At 44.2% G+C, this 13,358-nt stretch overlaps 1 protein-coding gene across 4 annotated transcripts in view; it reads left to right on the top strand.

Annotated features, from left to right (window-relative positions):
* Nucleotides 1-13,358, top strand: part of atp10a (ATPase phospholipid transporting 10A (putative)) — a 434,067-nt gene that overhangs the window by 329,772 nt on the left and 90,937 nt on the right. For all 4 annotated transcript variants that reach the window (XM_033023252.1, XM_033023255.1, XM_033023254.1 and 1 more), the window contains 4 exons: nt 310-416; nt 5,830-5,961; nt 8,751-8,881; nt 9,645-9,897. In XM_033023252.1, the coding sequence (XP_032879143.1) occupies nt 310-416; nt 5,830-5,961; nt 8,751-8,881; nt 9,645-9,897 (623 nt within the window). The remainder of the gene's footprint in view (nt 1-309; nt 417-5,829; nt 5,962-8,750; nt 8,882-9,644; nt 9,898-13,358) is intronic.

The following is a 13,358-nucleotide window of genomic DNA, read 5'->3' as shown; positions in this document are numbered from 1 at the left end:
TTAGGCCCATCAGCCCATCAAGTCTACTCCGCCATTCAGTCATAGCTGATCTATCTCTCCTTCCTAACCTCATTCTCCTGCCTTCTCCCCATAACCCCTGACACCCGTGCTAATCAATAAACTAAACAGGCTACATAGTAAACTAAGCATGTTACCAGTTGCTGTTCGAATGCAGTACAAATAAGTAAGTACAACGGGTTCAAAGGATCATCAACCAGGCATAATTATAGGACAACTGAGCTTGTAAAGGGACTGCAAAGCCTGTGTAAAAGCAAAGTTTTGATTAACCCAAATTTCCTCTTGTTACAGAATATACAAAAATGAGAAGAAAGCTGGACTTTCTAAAGACAATCTCTTACTTCGTGGATGCACCATTAGAAACACAGAAGAGGTTGTGGGCATTGCGATCTATGCAGGTACATACATACAAGTGTATGTCTTTTCACAGGAGCATTGTCTTGTGATGGGACCACATCTATGCCTTTGATAATGTGTGTTAAACATGCCATATATAATGGCGTGTAGCAAGGAACTACAGATGCTGGTTTAAACCAAAGATAGATACAAAATGCTGGAGTAGTCATAATAATCATCAGCATAATCATACTTTATTAGCCAATTATGTTTTGCAACACACGAGGAATTTGATATACAGTCAAATTCAATATGAGGAATTTGACATACAGTCATATCAATAAAAGGCAACAAGACACAAAAAATACATTTTAACATAAACATCCACCACAGTGACTCCTCCACATTCCTCACTGTGATGGAAGGCGAGCAAAAAGTTCAATCTCTTCCCTTCTTTGTTCGAGCCTTCCGTTGACGGAACGATCTTGGCCCCCGTAGTCAGCGGTCGGGCCCTCCGCATCGGGGCGATCAAGCTCTCGCATCGGGGGGATCTCAGCTCCCCGCGCGGGCGATTGGACCCCTGGTTGAACCTCTTGCGACTTTGGAACTTCCCAACATCAGTAACTCAGCGGAACAGGCAGCATCTCTGGAGAGAAGGAATGAGTGACATTTCGGTTCGAGACCCTTCTTCAGACTGATCTGTTCCAGGTCAAGACCCTTCTTCGGACTGATCTGTTTCGGGTCAAAACCCTTCTTCTGACTGCTATATAACAACTTACACTCACTGGCGTCCTCTTCTGGGATTTGGTTTCATTGTAATCAATAAACCTGGATTTCAGAAGCACAGTTCAATACGATCTGTAGGATAAAGTTAGATCTTGTGATATCTCTATTCTCACATTCCTCGTTCAAATACACCATTTCCTGCTGCTGCTCTTAAAACTACCAAAAGGTTGTTAATACATTTCTTGAAAGTTTAGTTTAGTTTAGAGATACAGCACAGAAACTGGCCCTTCAACCTACCGAGTCCATGCCGACAGGCGATCCCCGCACACTAACGCTATCCTACACATACCAGGGACAAGTTAAAATTTTACCAAGTCATTTTTCCTACAAACCTGTACGTCTTTGGAGTGTGGGGGGAAACAGGAGCACCTGGAGAAAACCCATGTAGGTCATGGCGAGAACATGCAAACTCCATGCAGAGTCAGGATCGAACCTGGATCTCTGGTAGTTTGAGGCAGCAGTTCTACTGGCTGCATCACTGTGCCGGTTACATTGCAATTCATCTTATCGAGTCCACATCACAAGATTAGAAATTGTTCAGCCAGAGCTGAACACGCTTCTCGGCATCTGCATACAATGGAGTCTTGCGCTTCTTGTGGGTAGTGGTGGAAATATTGGTGGAAACAGGGCCGCGACGTCAACGCTCTTTCCTTGACCCCATGTTGCAATTGAAAGCTTGACATTGGGAGGTTTTCTTTTTTTTTATTGTCACTCTTCTGGAATTGTGACTTCCCAATGACATAGAAACATAGAAACATAGAAAATAGGTGCAGGAGTAGGCCATTCAGCCCTTCGAGCCTTTACCGCCATTCAATATGATCATGGCTGATCATCCAACTCAGTATCCCATCCCTGCCTTCTCTCCATACCCCCTGATCCCTTTAGCCACAAGGGCCACATCTAACTCCCTCTTAAATATAGCCAATGAACTGGCCTCAACTACCTTCTGTGGCAGAGAATTCCAGAGATTCACCACTTTGTGTGAAAAATGTTTTTCTCATCTCGGTCCTAAAAGACTTCCCCCTTATCCTTAAACTGTGACCCCTTATTCTGGACTTCCCCAACATTGGGAACAATCTTCCTGCATCTAGCCTGTCCAACCCCTTAAGAAATTTGTAAGTTTCTATAAGATCCCCCCTCAATCTTCTAAATGCTGGCGAGTACAAGCCGAGTCTATCCAGTCTTTCTTCATATGAAAGTCCTGACATCCTAGGAATCAGTCTGGTGAACCTTCTCTGTACTCCCTCTTACTGAAGAATGTTCTTGTTACATCTCACTGAAGAATGTTTTCTGGTGATCTGTCTTGTGGTTGGGAATGGTTGAGAGGGGAGTCTTTACTAATCCAGCTCATTGCTCTTCTCTTTCCCACCACTGACCAAAAGGCAAAACTCTTTGGCAGTTGAGTTTAGTTTAGTTTAGAGATACAACGCAGAAACAGGCCCTTAGCCCACTGAGACCGCACCGACCAGCGATCCCCGTACACTAACACTATCCTACACACACTAGAGACAATTTACAATTGTACCAAGAAAATTTGCCAACAAACGTGTATATCTTTGGGAGTGTGGGAGGAAACCAGAGCGCTGGGGGAAAAGCCATGTGGTTACGTGGTGAATGTACAAACTCTGTACAGGCAACTCGCGTAGTCAGGATGGGACCCAGGTCTCTGGTGCTGTAAAGCAGCAACTCTACCGCTGTGCCACCGTGCCGCACCAAAATTACCATCTTATTACAATTTGGTAATAAGACAAAAGTATGAAATTTGTCATTTGTGGCTGAAACACAACTGGTGAACGAGGTGCCAAAGCCACCTGGTCACACTGGATGCCGGTTGGCAGACTGCTTCCTTTATGCTCATGAGTTCTAGGAGCAGAATTAGACCATTCGGCCCATCAAGTCTACTCCGCCATTCGATCATGGCTGATCTATCCCTCCCTCCTAACCCCATCCTCCTGCCTTCTCCCCATAACACCACTAATTACGGTTATCTACTGTATCTCTGCCTTAAAAATATCTGAATTCAACAGATTCATTAACCTCTGACTAAAATTCTGTTCTGTGCCCTTTGTAAATAGAGCCACAACCACCAACAAATGTAATTATGATGTACTGATAATCAGAAGCCATTCTCCAGCCAAATCCCGGATTAAAATCAGGCTATCTTCAGAACTGGTTTAAAATGTGACTATTGTGCTGACTACTAATTGACTTCTACTAAATTCAGATTGATTTGTTTATGTGAAAAGTCTTAATTTGATGTCAATACTCAAAGTGGATACGAATGGACCTAGAACCACGAGGAAATATTTTCCTTTTACTTTGCGTGCCAGCATTGATTTGAGGAGTTGGCTTGTAATGCTGATACAATATGAATATAGTTCTTCATTATAACGAATCTTATGCCATGCGTCATAGTTGATCTGGATCTCAGCAATGGGTTATCAAAAGACCATAAGTGATAGGAGTAGAATTAGGCCATTCAGCCCATCAAATCTACTCCACCATTCAATCACGGCTCTCCCTCCAAACCACATTATCCTGCCTTCTCCCCATAACATCTGTCACAATACAATACAATACAATACATACAATACAATTCAATTTATTGTCATTTGGACCCCTTGAGGTCCAAACGAAATGCCGTTTCTGCAGCCATACATTACAAACAAATAGACCCAAGACACAACATAATTTACATAAACATCCATCACATCGCTGTGATGGAAGGCCAAATCACCCGTACTAATCAAGAATCTATTTATCTCTGCCTTAAATATATCCACTAACTTTGCCTCCACAGCCTCCTGTGACAATTAATTCCACAGATTCACCACAATTGTTATGCTGACAATTTGTTTGTGACACATTGTCTGCTTTGTGGCAGCTCAATAAAACGCTCTATAACACAAAAAGCTGGAGTAATTCAGTGGGACAGGCAAAATCTATGGAGAGAAGAAATGGGTGACGTTTCGGGTCGAAACCCTTCTTCATAATTAAAATCTCCGACTCGTGTTATATACATCTCTTTCAGTGATCAGCCATGATCATAGTGAATGGCGGTGCAGGCTCGAAGGGCCGAATGGCCTACTCCTGCATCTATTTTCTATGTTTTCTTTCTCCCTTCACTTTCTCTTTACTCTTTCCATTTCTTTGTTTTTCTCTCGCTGCCTTTTAAATTTATTCTCCATCATTTTATGAACTTCCTCATCCCTCCCCATCTCATATTCTCACCCCCAGGTCATGTTTTGAAATAATTGCTGTAATGAGGTCATATTAATCAGCACCACATCTCTCACACGTATGATGGTGGTATGTGCATGTTCCATTTGCTATTTTAGTAATATGGGTAGCAGTGAATTTTGAACTTATTACTGCATGTCTCTCTACCTCTTGGTGATAATTCTGCAGTTTCCACAAAACTTCTTGCTGCTCTGAAACTCAGAATAAAGTTTCTTTAAACTTGTCTCGTTGGACATTTGGTTTTCCGACTTCAGAAATCATGGTGACACACAAAAAAATACAGCTGCTCGAATCTTGAGCAAAACAATAAAATGCTGGAGGAACTCAGCAGGTCAAGAATCATCTGTGGATGGGATGGACAGATGATGTTTCGGATCAGGACCCTTCTTCAGACTGATGCTCTTCAGAAAGATCAGTCTGAGAAAGGATCCCAATGTAACACGTTGTCTGCCCATTCCCTCCATAGATGCTAGGTACACAAAAATGCTGGAGGAACTCAGCGGGTATCTCCTCCCATCCCTCAGCCTTCGGGCTCCTCCTCCTCCTTTGTCCTTTCTTCAGTATCCTGTACCTGCCTTCTCTCCATACTCCCTGATCTCTTTAGCCACAAGGGCCACATCTAACTCCCTCTTAAATATAGCCAACAAACTGGCCTCAACTACCTTCTGTGGCAGAGAATTCCACAGATTCACCACTCTCTGTGTGAAAAATTCCTTATCCTTAAACTGTGACCCCTTGTTCTGGACTTCCCCAACATCGGGAACATTCTTCCTGCATCTAGCCTGTCCAACCCCTTAAGAATTTTGTAAGTTTCTATAAAATCCCCCCTCAATCTTCTAAATTCTAGCGAGTACAAGCCGAGTCTATCCAATCTTTCTTCATATGAAAGTCCTGACATCCCAGGAATCAGTCTGGTGAACCTTCTCTGTACTCCCTCTGTGGCAAGAATGTCTTTCCTCAGGTTAGGAGACCAAAACTGTACGCAATACTCCAGGTGTGGTCTCACCAAGACCCTGTACAACTGCAGTAGAACCTCCCTGCTCCTATACTCAAATCCTTTTGCTATGAATGCTAACATTCATCAGGTTTTAACTACATCATGTTTCATCAGCCAGTTTAGGCCCAGAACATTGTGAAAAACAATCCAGTAGATCAGATATTACTATACCTAGATACAATCAAGTCAAACTATGGTGCGATAGATAGAGCAAATGGGAGGATCAGAGTGCATATCTATATTTCTCCAGTTTTTTCTCTGCGCTCACACTGTGCTGCCATGTCTATCTACTATGCGACGATCATAATCTTATGCAGAGATCCAGCTGTAGCCCGACTAGTGTTTTGCACATTTGGAGCATGACCTTTCATCCGCTTTATTCCAAGCTTTGCTCAAGTCTCTTGCCAGGCCAGTAACCTCCTTCCTCAACTATTTTCCTCCTCCTCCTCCAGGCCATGAGACTAAAGCCATGCTAAACAACAATGGTCCCCGTTACAAGCGCAGCAAGCTGGAGAGACAGATGAATGTAGATGTCTTCTGGTGTGTTATCATCCTTGTCGTGATGTGTCTTTTCTCAGCCATTGGTAAGTTGATTTAGAGTAATATACTCTGACCCCCAAGAGAATATAAGCAGGGAGTAACAGTTCCAGAGGCAAGGATGAGGTATTTCCTATATTTCTTTAGTTTAGTTTAGAGATACAGTGCCGAAACCGGCACTTCGGCCCACCGAGTCCTCGCTGACCAGCGATCCCCGCACATTAACACAATCCTGCACACACTAGGGACAATTTGCACTTATACCAAGCCAATTAACCTACAAACCTACACACTTTTGGAGTGTAGGAGGAAACCAGAGCACCTGGAGAAAACCCATGCAGGTCACATGGAGAATGCGCAAACTCCGTATGGACGGCATCTGTTGCCATGATCAAACTTGGGTCTGCAGCAGCAACCCGACCAATTATACAAACGTATTTTCATATTTTCATACGTCTTACCCCAGCAAGTACTTGCGCTGGAATCCTGACTGGAGAATGGAGCAGCTGGGCTTGTACACTCTGGAGTTTAGAAGGATGAGAGGGCATCTTATTGAGCCATATGATTGTTAAGGATTTGGACATGCTAGAGGCAGGAAACATGTTCCCGATGTTGGGGGAGTCCAGAACCAGGGGCCACAGTTTAAGAATAAGGGGAAAGCCATTTAGAACGGAGACGAGGAAACACTTTTTCTTACAGAGAGTTGTGAGTCTGTGGAATTCTCTGCCTCAGAGGGCGGTGGATGCCGGTTCTCTGGATACTTTCAAGAGAGAGCTAGATAGGGCTCTTAAAGATAGCCGAGTCAGGGGATATGGGGAGAAGGCAGGAACGGGGTACTGATTGGGGATGATCAGCCGTAATCACATTGAATGGTGGTGTTGGCTCGAAGGGCCGAATGGCCTACTCCTTGCACCTATTGTCTATTGACTCAGAAGAAAGAGGGGATGGGTAGACGATATATCCTTTCCTAAAATATGATCACCAAAAAGGCTGTTGGCTAACTGCACAGTGACCAATTATTACACCATCAATGATGCCGTCATTTTATTCTCTGGAGCATAGGAGACTGGGGGTGATCTAATGGAGGTGTATAAAATCATGAGTGGCATACATCTGGTGAATGCGGACACTCTCTCTCCCAGAGTTGGGGAATCAAGACTCAGAGGGCATAAGCTTAAGGGTGAGATGGGAACAGTTTAATAGGAACCTGTGGGTTTTTTGTTTTACATAGAGGTGGTGGTGGTTTTATGAAACAATTTGCCAGAGGATGCAGGTACAAAACAACATTTAGAGTCATATAGAGATACAGCACAGAAACAGGCCCTTCAGCCCACATTGCCCATGCCAACCAAGATTGCATACTGGGTGAATCCCATTTCCTTCCTCTGGTCCCGTAGCCCACTAAACCTTTCTTATCCATATGTCCGTTCAAATGATAGACACAGAAAGCTGGAGTAACTCAGCGGGTCAGATAGCATCTCTGGAGAAAAGGAATAGGTGATGTTTCTGGTCAAGGCCCCGTCCAAATGTCTTTTCAAGTTATAATTGTATCTGCATCTATAGCTTCCTTTGGCAGCTCATTCCAGATACGGACTATCCTGTGAGTGAAAAAGTTACCTCTTAAACTTAAAAGACAGCCATGATCACATTGATCAGCCATGATCACATTGATTGGCAGTGCTGGCTCAAAGGGCCGAATGGCCTACTCCTGCACCTATTGTCTATTGACATCTGTACAGATACAATACAATACAATACAATACAAATTTATTGTCATTTGAGCCTCAGTGAGACTCAATCGAAATTTCGTTTACACAGCCATACAAACAAAGACAATGTCCTACAGACATACACACAATTAAATTCACACAAACATCCATCACAGTGAACCCACTGTGATGGAAGGCAAAGTCTTTTCTCTCCCCTGCTCGCCATGTCTCTCCCGATGTCCAAGCCCCAGGCGGGTGATGATAAGTCCCACGGCCATTTTAGGCCGTGATACATGATACATGAATGGGGAAGATTTGGAGAAAATGGGACAAATATAGGAAACTGGGACTAGGTTTGATGGGCATCTTGCTTGGCATAGATGAGTTGAGATGCAGAGCATGTTTCTCGGCTGCATGACTCTATAATCCCACAGTGGGCATTGGACCAAAACCTGCGTCAATACATTGCTGCTGAGGTGGGCAATAGCTCATTCACACTGAGCACAATTTGTGATGGGGGGTGGTCAGACGAGAATCCAGACTGCGGTGGTTTCCCTTGGAAAATGATGTAACGTGGCATTGCTAAATAGCAATGCCTGTAATGTTGTAAGCCCCTTTCAGGGTCCCGTGTAAAACCGGAATTGCAAACGGTCTCGTATAGTTTCACACTGCTGCCGGGGAGAGGGCCCAAGCTCCTGCAACAGCAATTCTCAGATCTGTGAGATCCACCAGCCAGAATACTATGCCTGGCAGGTTAAATTCAGTTTGGTTTTAGAGATACAGCACGGAAACAGGCCCTTCAGCCCACCAGGTCCGTGCCGACCAGCGATCCCCGCACATTAACACTATCCTATACACACTAGAGCCAATCTTTACATTGACCAAGCCAATTAACCTTCATACCTGTACGTCTTTGGAGTGTGGCAGGAAACCGAAGATCTCGGAGTAAACCCACGCAGGTCACGGGGAGAACGTACAAACTCCATACAGACATCACCCGTAGTCGGGATCGAACCCGGGTCTCCGACGCTGCATTCGCTATAAGGCAGCAACTCTACCGCTGCGCCACCGTGACTGCCCTTGTTGGGTGTGCTTCTTAACGTCATATTCTTTCTTACAATACACAGGTCATGGTCTGTGGGTGGCCGGATACGGAGATCAGCGGCCAGTATTTGACGTCCTCAGTGCTGATGGCACGTCCTTATCCCCTGCATTGTCTGGATTATATTTGTTCTTTACGATGATAATAGTACTTCAGGTAATTCAGATGAAATACGTTCATATGTGATAGGAGCAGAATTAGGCCATTCGGCCCATCAAGTCTACTACGCCATTCAACCATGGCTGATCTATCCCTTCCTCCTAACTCCATTCTCCTGCCTTCTCCCCATAACACCACTAATTACAGTTATCTACTGTATCTCTGACACCCGTACTGATCAAGGATATATCTATGCCTTAAAAATATCTATTGACAGCCTCCACAGCCTTCTGTGGCAATGAATTCCACAGGTTCACCACCCTCTGACTAAAGAAATATCTCCCCATCTCCTTCCTAAAAGAACGTCCTTTAATTCTCATTCCATGACCTCTAGTCCTAGACTCTCCCAGTGGTGGAAACACCCTCTCCACATCCACTCTATCCAAGCCTTTCACTATTCCGTATGTTTCAATGAGGTTCCCCCCCTCATTCTTCTAAACTCCAGCGAGTACAGGCCCAGTGCCGACAAGCGCTCATCATAAGTTAACCTACTCATTCCTGGGATCATTCTTGTAAACCTGGGTAAGCTACGCCACTATTGCAGGCTTTGTTTCCGCGGTAAACTTGAGTGATCGTACAGTGCTGTGGAAATTTCTAACTGGTTGTACTGAGGACGAGAGTACAGACTTATTGACCTAATTGCGAGCATATGCAAGTCGCCTGTTGCGTAAGTCGGGACGCGTCTGCACTTGGCAGGTGATAGTTTAAGTACCGCCGCCGTTGTCATCTTTGTGACGTTGTATTTTCTTCACGCACACAGGTGCTGATTCCAATTTCACTGTACGTTTCCATTGAGATTATCAAGATTTGCCAAGTATTTTTCATCCATCAAGACGTCGACCTGTACGACGAGGAGACCGACTCCCATCTGCAGTGCCGGGCGCTGAACATCACGGAGGATCTGGGGCAAATACAGTATATATTCTCTGACAAAACTGGAACACTGACGGAAAATAAGATGGTGTTCCGACGATGCACAGTGGCGGGAGTCGAGTACTCACACGATGCCAATGGTAAGTCAGGCATCAACAGTAATCTGTCTGGGCAAGATGAAACGTAAAGGAATCAGTCCTTGTATAACAATATATATGTATAGAAACATAGAAAACAGGTGCAGGAGTAGGCCATTCGGCCCTTCGAGCCTGCACCGCCATTCAATATGATCATGGCTGATCATCCAACTCAGTATCATGTACCTGCCTTCTCTCCATACCCCCTGATCCCTTTAGCCACAAGGGCCACATCCAACTCCCTCTTAAATATAGCCAATGAACTGGCCTCAACTACCTTCTGGGGCAGAGAATTCCAGAGATTCACCACTCTCTGTATAAAAAATGATTTTCTCATCTCGGTCCTAAAAGACTTCCCCCTTATCCTTAAACTGTGACCCCTTGTTCTGGACTTCCCCAACATCGGGAATAATCTTCCTGCATCTAGCCTGTCCAACCCCTTAAGAATTTTGTACGTTTCTATAAGATCCCCCCTCAATCTTCTAAATTCTAGTGAGTACAAGCCGAGTCTATCCAGTCTTTCTTCATATGAAAGTCCTGACATCCCAGGAATCAGTCTGGTGAACCTTCTCTGTACTCCCTCTATGGCAAGAATGTCTTTCCTCAGATTAGGGCAAGAATGTCTTTCCTCAGATTAGGGGCAAGAATGTCTTTCCTCAGATTAGGGCAAGAATGTCTTTCCTCAGATTAGGGGCAAGAATGTCTTTACTCAGAGATATATATATATATATATATATATATATAATATTGCAATGTATATATTGTATAAGTACAATCGGTAGTAAGGAAGGCAAATTCACTGCTAGCATTTATATCAAGAGGGCTTGTATACAAAAAGGGATGTAATGATGAGGCTCTATAAGGCATAGACTATATTCTAAATGGGGAGAGAATCCAGAAATCGGAGGTGCAAAGGGACTTGGGAGTGCGGGTGCAGGATTCCCAAAAAGTTAATCAGCAAGTCGAATCAGTAGTTATTGATTGATTGATTATTCCTTTAATAATCCTTTTCAGGAAATTACAGTGCCACGACAGCTTCAAGACAAACATAACACCACGCTTTCATACATAACAAGTTAAAATACGTTAAAATACAAGTTAAAATACAATTAATTTAAAAAAAAAAAGTGCAGTTATTTATGCTCATTATAAAGTCTTATAGCAGCTGGTAAACAGGACTTCCTGTATCTCTCCGTTTTGCACATTGGTGCAATCAGCCTCTGACTGAAGATGCTGCTCTTGATCACCTTCAGGGCATGGAGTGGGTGAGTGGGGTTTGTCATTATAGAACCTAGTTTATTTAGAGTTCTGGCCTCTGCCACCTGCTGGACCGTTCGTTGCTCAGCCCCGACCACTGAGCCGGCCTTCCTGATTAGTTTGTCCAGTCTGTTTTTATCCGCTATAGTTAAGAAAGCAAACTAATTTATTTGAAATTTATTTCAAGAGGGCTAGAATACAAAAACAAGAATGTAATGCTGAGGCTCTATAAGCCGCTGGTCAGGCCGCATTTGGAGTACTGTGGGCAAATTTGGGCCCCTTATCTGAGGAAGGAAGTGCTGGCTCTGGAGAGGGTCCAGAGATGGTTTACGAGAATGATTTCAGGAATGAGTGGGTTAGCATATGATGAGCTTTTGACAGCACTGGGCCTCTATTCGCTGGAGTTTAGAAGGTTGAAGGGGGGATCTCATTGAAACTTACAGAACAATGAAAGGCATAGGTAGCGGATGTGGAAAGGATGTTTCCACTGGTGGGAGAGTCTGGGACCAGAGGTCATAGCCTCAGAATTATAAGGCGCTCTTTTAGAAAGGAGGTGAGGAGGAACTTCTTTAGTCAGAGGGTAGTTAATCTGTGGAACTCATTGCCACAGAGGGCTGCGGAGGCCAAGTCAGTGGATATTTTTAAGGCAGAGATAGACAAATTCGTGATTAGAACGGGTGTCAACGGTTATGGGGAGAAGGCAGGAAAATGGGATTGCGAGGCTGAGATCATGATTGAATGGCGGAGTAGACTCGATGGGCCAAATGGCCTAATTCTACTAGCTTGTGAACTTGTGAGCTTATAATACAATATATACGTACAATACAACATACAATACAATACATACAGTACAATAAGTACAATACAATATATACATACATACATAGTCACATACACACACACAAACATATATATATATATTGTCTACATGCATATATTGTAACGTGGAGAATATGCTGTCCTTGTATTTTCCTCTACACACGGACTCTACAAACTGTGCAGAGTAATAGAAGGGTCTATATTCCTCCTCACTATTACTTGGTCTGCACAGTGGCGTAGCAGTAGAGTTGCTGCTTTACAGCCCCAGAGACCGTAGGTTCGATCTTGACGACGGGCGCTATCTGTGCGCAGTTTGTACATTCTCTTTGTGACTGCGTGGGTTTGCCACGGGCGCTCCGGTTTCCTCCCACACTCCAAAGACGTACAGGTTTGTAGGTTGACAAAAGTGCTGGAGAAACTCAGCGGATGAGGCAGCATCTATGGAACGAAGGAAATAGGCAACGTTTCGGGCCAAAACCCTTCATCAGACAGGTTTGGAGGTTAATTGGCTTCGATAAAGATTGTAAATTGTCCCCCGTGTGTAGGATAGTGCTAGCGTACGGAGATCGCTGGTCGGCGTGGGCGAGAGGGCCTGTTTCCGTGCTGTATGTCTGAACTACACTAAAGTCAACTAAGATCGAGGGTCCAGTCTTTGCTTCCTGCTCTGTTTGGCATTGGCTGTAAATAACAACAGTGTCACTAAGTGAGTAAGAGGGATCTATAATTAAAGCTACAGTTCCCATCTGCTTTCTGTTGGTGTGTCCTCTGAATGGCTATCCATTATAGACGGGATCACATTTGGCTGATGCCACTCACAGTTCAAACTGTTGCAAGAACGTTGAGACATCGTTGCACTTTCAAAACCAGACATCAGCCGTCTATTCTGACTCTCCTGTCATTCGGGAGTGGAAATAATTGCTAACGAACCACATAGGCAACTAATTAATCTTCAAGGTAGACATAAAGTGCTGGAGTAACTCAACGGATCAGGCAGCATCTCTGGAGAAAATGGATAGGTGACGTTTCAGGTCGGGACCCTTCTTCAGACTGATTGAGGGGAGGGGAGGGGAGGGGATGGGGGGGGGGGGGAGGGTGATGGAACCTGGAAGCAAGATAAATCCAAGACAAATCATATCCAGCAACAGATTACCTCAATCAAGGGTTTCGGCCCGAAACGTCGCCTATTTCCTTCGCTCCATAGATGCTGCTGCACCCGCTGAGTTTCCCCAGCAATTTTGTGTACCTCAATCAAAGGGTTCTCTGATAGGTACCAAAGATAGACACAAGGTGCTGGAGCAACTCAGCGGGTCGGGTCAGGCAACAAATTAATCGACTTGTATTTTTCTATTGTTGTATTTTTCAATTTGTCTTGATTTGGATCTATTATA

Source organism: Amblyraja radiata, chromosome 6 (genome assembly GCF_010909765.2).
Source record: "Amblyraja radiata isolate CabotCenter1 chromosome 6, sAmbRad1.1.pri, whole genome shotgun sequence".
NCBI lineage: Eukaryota > Metazoa > Chordata > Chondrichthyes > Rajiformes > Rajidae > Amblyraja > Amblyraja radiata.
This window is presented reverse-complemented; position numbering and strand designations above follow the sequence as displayed.